Source organism: Crocodylus porosus, unplaced genomic scaffold, assembly GCF_001723895.1.
Source record: "Crocodylus porosus isolate Cpor-Errol unplaced genomic scaffold, CroPor_comp1, whole genome shotgun sequence".
Lineage (NCBI taxonomy): Eukaryota > Metazoa > Chordata > Crocodylia > Crocodylidae > Crocodylus > Crocodylus porosus.
Window position 1 is genome coordinate 2,863,746 of NW_017728949.1, and position 8,930 is coordinate 2,872,675.

At 43.8% G+C, this 8,930-nt stretch overlaps 1 protein-coding gene across 1 annotated transcript in view; it reads right to left on the bottom strand.

Annotated features, from left to right (window-relative positions):
- The window catches only part of MPP4 (membrane palmitoylated protein 4), a gene marked incomplete at its 5' end in the record, with an annotated part of 49,918 nt that overhangs the window by 8,142 nt on the left and 32,846 nt on the right, over positions 1-8,930 (bottom strand). The window contains 3 exons of the mRNA XM_019553503.1: positions 4,030-4,110; positions 5,454-5,624; positions 6,437-6,478. Of these exons, the coding sequence (XP_019409048.1) occupies positions 4,030-4,110; positions 5,454-5,624; positions 6,437-6,478 (294 nt within the window). The remainder of the gene's footprint in view (positions 1-4,029; positions 4,111-5,453; positions 5,625-6,436; positions 6,479-8,930) is intronic.

Below are 8,930 nucleotides of genomic sequence, written 5' to 3' on the forward strand. Positions count from 1 at the left end.
ATGCTGCCCTCAGTCAGCTGTTTCTTCATGGCAAGGCAGATGGTAAATGACTGCCAGCTCACCCCACAGTCAGGAAGACAGGTAGTCCCTAGTGCGGTGATTCTCAGCCAGACTGCTTCTGTCTTCTGTCTTAGTATAAGAATCACCAAGTGAAACTACCCATGACATCAACTGTTAAGCATCTCCTGAAATGTCGCCTTTTAAATAGACAAAAACAGAATTCTCAAGAGCCCCCTAGGCTGTGCTCAAGAGAAACCAAGTCATATTGCAAAAAGCAAGGTGTGAGAATTGACAAGATAGCCTGAAATCCTCATGGCTCATAACATCCTGTAACAACCATTTTAGTATAATAGCCCACTGATTATATAAATAGTCTGTAAATAGCCAGTAGTAGTAAAAGTAACAAATACGCAAGAAACAAAAGGTATAAAAGCTGGTTGGAAACAAAGGGTCATTGGACTACTGGACTATGCCCCTGAATACTCTAGCAAGACCTTAAAATGTCTAATCACCAAGACAGGGAGAAAAACTCACTTGCAAGGTAACTATAGTGCATTTCTTAGTGTAAGAGCATGTGCTGTCTGCTGAATAAACCTACCTTAGTGGAGTGGAAACTCCTGTATCTTAAGCATTCTCTCTTTCAACCTACTCATTCCCTGATCCAAGGGTCTGAGGTAACACAGAGGCCTATTATTGGCTGGAAAGCAAAGGTACCACACCTGAGTGAAATAGAGCATGACACATGCTATGAATGCTCAAGGACTGAACTTCTCAGGCAGTCAGAAAATAAAATTATACAAATTTGCTTTAGATTGAAATGCTAAAAGAGAAATTTGAGGCCTGGGAGCTTCCTGAGGATTTATGTTGTCAGTGTTTTCAGAATCTAAGCCAGTGGTTTTCAAACCTCCTGAAGTCACAGAATACTTTCATATCACTCTGGCTGTAGAACCTCTAAGTAGATGACTGACATGGAGCCAGGCAACCTGGCCCAGCAATGGAGGTGCACTGCCTCCCAGTCCACTCTGCCATTATCCCCAGTCTCTTTGTGGAACTCCTGATGACCTATCGCAGAACCCTAGGGTTTCTCAGAACTTAGTTTGAAATCACTGTTCTAAGCAATTCAAACAACAGAGTGAGCATTTCCTTACAATATCTGTGGGAAGCACTTCCTATCCCTGGGCTGGAAAATGAAATCTAATAAAAGTATGTGTTTTGCCCGAAATAATGCAGATAATCAATTACCATGTCAAGAATCAAACCCAAGTGTCCTAAGATCCAGAACCTTGACCCCAAGTTCACTTCCTGCTAGTCGGACAAGCCAGTCAAAGGCAGTATCATAGAATCATAGACATTAAGGGCTGGAAGGGACCTTAAAAGATCATCAAGTCCAACCCCTCTGGCTCTGGGCAGGAAAACTGCTGAGATCAAATGATCCCGGCAAGCTGTCTGTCCAGTCTCTTCTTGAAGACTTCCAAGGACTGCACCATCTCCTTGGGAAGTCTGTTCCAGATTCTGGTCAACCTTACCATAAAGAAGTTCTTCCTTACATCCAACCTGAAATCATCTTCTAAAAGTTAAAGCCATTGCTCCTTGTTCTCCCCTGGGGTGCCCTAGTGAATAGTTTTTGTCCCAGCTCCTGATATTCTTTACATACTTATAGATGAGCACCAAGGCCCCCCTCAGTCTTCTCTTCCCCAGGCTGAAGAGTTCCAGATCTCTTAGTCTTTCCTCATAAGTTTTGTCCTCCTGGCTCTTAATCATTCTTGTGGCCCTTCTCTAAACCCTTTCAAGTTTTTCCACATCTTTTTTGAAGTGAAGTGCCCAGAACTGGAAATAGTACTTCAGCTGGCATCTCACCAGCACCAGGTAGAGAGCAACTATCACTTCCTTAGCCTTGCTCATGGTGCATCAGCTAATGCATCCCAGTATGCTAGTAGCACTGTTGACTACAGTGTTGTACTGGCAGCTTATGTTCATCCTGTGATCAGCCATAACCCCGAGGCCCCTTTCAGCCATCATGCTGGCCAGGACATCTTCTCCCAGCATATATTCATGTTGCAGGTTACTTCACTCCAGGTGAAGCACTCTACATTTATCCTTACTGAACTGCATCTGATTCTGCTCTGCCTACCTTTCCAATTTGTCTAGGTTCACTGTTCCAGTGTATAACTACCCTCCTAGTGGGAAAATTCTTCTTAATATCTAACTTAAATTTCCCTTGCTGTAACTTGAGACCACTCTGTACTGGATTCTCTCCAATTTGTCCACATTCTTTCTGTAACGGGGGCCCAAAACTGAACAGAGTATTCCAGATGTGGCCTCAGCAGTAGGGGTGTGTGAAACAGGCCATATTCAATTTGGATTCCAGCCAAATCAAGGACAGTGATTTGATTCATTGATTCAGATCACTGTCCTCAGTTTGATTCAGCCAAATCTGAATCTGAAGATTCAATGCCAATTCAGAGAATCAGCGATTCGGACACAAATACAGCTTTAAATGTTTTTTCTACATACCTCGAGGTACCAGGTGCAGCTCTTGAATGCTGTGGTGGATGGAGCATCCCACAGGAGTTGGAGGGCTCCCCCACAATGCTTAATGGCAAACCCAGAAGTGGACTGGAAGTACTCCCGGTCCACTTTCAGGTCTACTGAGGAACATGTGGGGCCCCCCTGCACACCCCTTCAGCTCAGCAATTGGCCCACATGCCCTCCAAGACCCAGGAAGCACCAGTCACTAAGCGGGGGGGAGTGCGGGGGGCTCCCCAGCACACCCCTTGGCAGACCCAGAAGTGGACTGGAAGTGCTTCTGGTCCACTTCCAGGCCTGCTGCTGAATGTGCTGGGGAGCTCCCGGGGCTTCTGTGGGACACTCCATCTGCCCCAGCATCACAGCATTAACAAGCCACCTGCTACCCTGAGGTATGTAGAAAAAACATTTAAAGCTGTGTCTATGTCTGAATCTCCGAATAGATTCGGAGGCTTCTGATTTGATTCAGAGAGATTCAAGGGTCCTGTGAGTCAACTGGGATTCGGACATTTGGCCACTGAATCAAGCCAAATCTCTGCCAAATAGAATCAGGAACTGAATCTTCACTCAGCCCTACTAACCAGTGCTGAATTGAGGGGAATAATCACTTCCTTTGACCTACTGACAACACACCTATCAATGCAGCCCAGTATGGCATTAGCCTTCTTTGCAACAAGACCACACTGCTGGCTCATATTCAGCTTATTATCCACTGTAACTCCCCCCTCCCCCCCACCGGTCCTTTTTTGCAGAGCTGCTGCCCAGCCAGTCAACCCCCAGCCCATGCATGGAATTGTTCCATCCTAAGTGCAGGACTTTGCACTAGCCCTTGTTGAACCTCCTGAGATTCTTTTGGCCCAATCATCCAATTTATCTAGGTCACTCTGAATCCCAGTCCAACTGTCCAGTGTATCTGCTACTCCCCCAGGTTAGTTTCATTTGCAGACTTGCTGAGGGTGCACTGTATGTCATCTTCCAGGTTACTGATGAATACATTGAACAAAACCAGCCCCACGACCAACCCCTGGGTCACTCCACTTGAACATCCATTTATGGAATGCCCTATAAGAGGAAGAGCACTGATATTTCATATTTTCTTCCCTCAGAATATGAAGTTAAGGTAATGATTTGCAACTGGGGTGCAGTGACATCCCTGAATGCCATGAGACCCTTTCAAGGGTGATGAAGCACCAGTGCTGCCACAACCAGGTGAAAGTACCCCATTCACCTTTTTCCAGGGGGCACCTGCAGAGCCAGACCAGGAAACAGCTGCATAAGAAGTGTGCTTCCCAGTCCAACTCTGCAGGTGTCCACTGGAAAGAAGTGCATGGGTCAGTTCCACCTAATGACTCAGCAGCCAGAAGATAAAGTAGGCAAGATGAGACTTTAAAACAGTGGTTCGCAACCAGGTTGCTGCCAAATTCAGAAAAGTTATGGAGGGGCCTTGAGTCTAAAACAATTGGAAGCCACTGATTTAGAGAATGAAAGGAATGTGTCACATACGTGGTACGGCACTTTGAAACCGACGAGGGTTAGTCTGAATAAGTCGTCGCCTTAGCTCATTTATTCCAACTCCTGAAGGACCTGGATATTTAAAACAGAACACAGACATAGTAATATCAATGGCTGAGACTACGCATAAAATCAACACTTTTTTAGTAAGTTTATATTTATAAACAGTCAAGGAACATGTTTAGTGAGAGAACTGATGAAGCAAATAGCTAGGAGTAGTGCAGAAATCAGATTACTGCTTCTCCTGGAAGGAGTCCCTGGTGCTGGCATCACAAATTAGTAGCCTAATTTGAGGAAATGCAAAGCATCTACAGTTCCCACTGAATTCAAAAGAAATTGCCAACATTCCTGCACCTCAAGGTCCAAGACAGGTCACTCTCCAGTCCTGTAAGCCATAATCAGGAAGCACCAATACCAGTTTGAATGAAAAGGTAGTTATCACACAATCTAGAAAGGACAAGATTTTTCTTTCAGCACAAACACCCTGGAATGTTGTACTTGGCAACATCAGAAGCAGCTTCCTTTTAGTCATGAAATCAAATTCTACTTTTGAACCTGCAACCCATGACACAGTAATATTCACTATAAAAATCCTACACAGTGCAAATTTTTATCTTTTGGCTTTCCCTTCTGCCTATGACTGAAATAGTATAGGCTGGATTAATGTCACTTGAAGTACCTGTGGGTTCTTAACCATAATCTTAGACCACAAGATATTTATCAGGGAGCATTTATAAATATTTATTTTCATGAGGCAAAGATTTCTTAGGGAGACATCTTATATTGGACCAACTGCATGGCTGGGATAGACAGATGTCTTATATTCTATATCTTGCTTGTCTAATTCTATCCCAACCATGCAGTTGGTCCAATAAAAGATACCGTTTTAAGAAATCCTTGCCTCTCACATAATTCCTGGACCATCATGGCTACATCATCACCAACACTATTGTAAGTATTTTTTCATCACTTCTGTATCTGAAATTTGAAGCCGAACAGTTTCCCTGATGAACTGTACTTCCATCTGACATTTCTTACTCTAGTCTGTTCACAAAGTATTTGCTCACCAATTTTTTATTTTTTTTTTTTGGGGGGGGGGCGGTATTAAAGGATTTTGTTTCAGAACAAAAGCAAACATATCCATAGACTCAAATAAAACCTGATGGATGGCAAAAAGAGGTAGGTAAAATTTTGCACTCACCAATCAAAGAATCATTTTAAAGAGTTAACTCTAAGGCCAAATTCAACAGCCACTGTAGTCAGCAGTAGGACTCACAGAAGGTCAAATTTCATATTCCATAGGACTTTCATCAATATGATACTTTGCCTTATGTATTTAGGAGAGCCTGTAGGATTTGCATAAATAGGTACATCCCCATCTGTGGGGCACATTACTGTCAGTTGCTACAACATACCTACTAGCACAATCAGTCTGTTTCGATCTGAAGGATGTCGCTGGTATCTCACCACTTCTTCATAAGGGGCTGCTACTGTGCTGTAACAAATGCTGGGACACCGGGCATAACAGGACTGTTGGATGTTCTGGGATTTCCTCCGGCATAATCGCATGCTTCTTCGGAAACCAGCTGGAAGGAGCAGAAAGATACTGGTATTAAATCCATGCACTGAGTGCAGGTGAAAAAACACTAGTTCCATTTCACATAAAACACACCTCAAGTTTTGCCTTTTCGAAAAGGCAAAAATTAATTTATTTAGAGTACTTGATACAACAACTTGGTGGAAATCACTGAGCTCTGAAAACAGCTACAGGTGAGATTTTAAAAATTACTTAGCACAAGGCCCATTGAAAGTCACCAAGAATTTAAGACCCAAAGAAACATCTCCAGAATAAAGCATGGAGGAGATTTAGTTAGAAATGGGTGATCTAGTCTGGACATTTTTAACTGGCTTGAATTTTGTCTAATCTCTGAAATGAACACAAATCTATTTCCAGATTAGTACCATTCATTTACCCGAAACAGACTGTTCCTTGACCTAGCAACCTATCTGAATGGAGATCTCACATAGACTATATGGCTTTGAAAAGTCCCAGAGACCACTCACACAAAAGCATGAGGTACAGTCTGTCGCAACAGCTGGCCCTACCTAAGTTCATACCAAAGGAAGGGAACTTTAAAGACTTAGGTAGGAGGAGGCTGCCAGATTACACTAGCAGTTTATTGGGGAGATTGAATCACTTGCAGAAGTGGTAAGGAAGAAGCTAATAGGAAAAGGTGGCCTCTTGGAATCTAAAAAGCAGAGTGAATAAAGATGGGAATCAGAGAACCTTTGGGGAAAAATTCAGGAATGCTCCTCAGACAAGTCAGCTACATTCAATTCAGCTTCAAGACAAACACTCAGGCAAAGCCAAACCTGACTCTTGCTACTCACCACATACCAATAAAAATCCGTTGACCAGAATCACTGAATTCCTCCTCTTCTGACAGAGGGAAGGCAAGCACCCAGGGGAAAAGGGGAGAATATCGAACAGACAATGAACTAAAACATTTTTTTCTAGAACATGAAAGAATAGGTATGGTCATAATGTTTAATTTCAGTTATATTAAGTACAAAGGTCAAACACTGTACAGCAGAGTCACATTGCATCAATGTTTCCATGAAAAAAATGTAGCGCATCTCATGCTAGTTAATTTTAATATCGCAGTTTTTGAATGCTGGGACAAAGTCATTCTTTTTCTAACAAAGTTGTCACATATTGTTTTTATGCATGTACAAGCAGAAGAACTATGTCCAGTTTATGGTCTCCAGGTGGAATCTAGCTGCCATGAACCAATATTAAAATAATTGGAAGTCTGGTAGCTATAAACTACTAAATCTTTGAAAAACAAAAAACAGAACTGCACAACTCAGCTCCTGCCTACAACTCCAACATTTGAAAAGCACAGCATTGGGCACTTAGCTGCGTTCCCCACTACTCAAGCTAACTCCGTAATCTGTTTCCCTTCAGTTCTTTCTCCTCTGAAACGCTGTGCATCTGGGATGGCCTTTCAGATCTGTACACGTCTGTCTCCTTAAAATTCACTTACACTGCAAGTCTCTTGAATACTACTCCCTCTTTGAACCTTGAAAGCATTCATAAAGGCTTAGAAAATTTATTACAGACAAGATGAATTAAAAATGGTTAGGAAGAGATCTCTGACAGCAGTATTTAGATCTCACTTCCTACAGGAAGCTGTACCTTGCTATGCTGTTTGTTGTTTCATGAGCGCTTAAGTGGCAAAACTAAGATATGATCTTAGTCAGTGTCCTTAGAGAATGATCTAATAGATTTTACTCTTCGCTTCTCTTAGATTCTTAGAAAATTTGCTTCCAGTGTGTGGACATGCATAAATGTATGTGAGCAACTTGCTGTATGTGATTATAGTGCGAAGACTTTGCCAACAAGTAAATTGGAGAACATGCTCTGAAGATAGACTAAGATTTAGACAGGGTTTGAATTATGGGGCAGGTTGGGGGGGATGGGACTGAGCCTCCCCCAGCAGAGACAAGAACACCCCCTCCACAGGCCAGTCAGCATGCCCTCCCCCCTGCAACAGCCCAGAGCCCATGTACTACTGTGTGCAGCCCCCAGCCCATCCCTCACCACACCCTTGTAAGTGGCCCAGGTGGCAACAACAGTTCCTAACGCAGGGGCGGGCAATTATTTTGGGCAGAGGACCGCTTACTGAGTTTCAGCAAGCCATCAAGGGCCACATGACAGGCAGCCCAGGGCAGATAAATGTTAATTTTCTAAATTTTTTAGGGGCCCTGTGAGCCAGATAGAAGGGCCTGGTAGGCTGCATCTACCTCCTAGGCCGTTTTTTGCCCACCTGTGACCTAACGGCTGCCACTAGCCCCAGCCTTGTGGTACTGGTGGGGACCTGTGCACACAACCCCAACCCTGGCCAATTTTTTTGAAGACCCCTCACCACCCCCCCCACAAGAGACAAAGTGTATTTCAAACCCTGGATTTAGACAAAAAAGGGCACTTTTACACATGCTCCAAAATGTTCCGATTAGACCAAATCAGAGCAGCTGAGTCTGCTGGAGCGTACTAATCAGAATATTCCCCCGTGATGCAGCGTCTTGTGTATTCAGTGTCCCCACATTTCACACTGTGGTGGTGGTGGGGTGCTTTAAAGCTTGTTGAATAACAGTTAGTTTAAGTGCCCCAGGTGCCATGTTGAAACATGGAACACTGAATACATGGGAAGCTATGGGCATTTTAATTGGAGTGGCTCCTGGGAGCTGCTCTAATTAAAATGCACCCTCTACCCCTACCCTGGAGCATGTGTACAGAAAGTAGCCTAGTTACAAAAGATAACAGATTTCTGGGATAAAACTGCATTATCATCTGCCTAAGTTATTTTTCATGTTCACAGGACCGTAGCAAAGTAGAGCTAGAAGGGACCCCACAAGGCCATTTAGTCTAGCCCCCTCCTCAAGGCAGGATTATCCATGATTAAGCCATCCTAGCCAAGTGTCTGTCCAACCATCTCTTCCAAGGATGGAAATTCCACAATTTCTCTAGGTAGCCTACTCCAATGCTTGATTACCCTCATAGTCACAAAGTTCCTCCTAATCTCCAACCTACATTTCCTTTGCTACAACTTGAGGCCATTGCTCCCAGTCCTTCCCCTGCAGCCACAGAGAAAAGCACATCTCCATCCGCTCCGTAATCAACACTGACAAGTGCAAAGTGATGCACCTGGGGAGAAACAACCGGCACCATACCTACAGGTTGGGGAACTCCCTTCTCGTCAGTGCAGAAGCAGAAAAGGATCTTGGAGTCATCATTGACTCCAAGATGAACATGGGCTGGCAGTGTGGGGAAGCAGTCAGGAAGGCCAACCGCACCTTGTCATGCATCCACAGATGCATCTCAAGCAGTG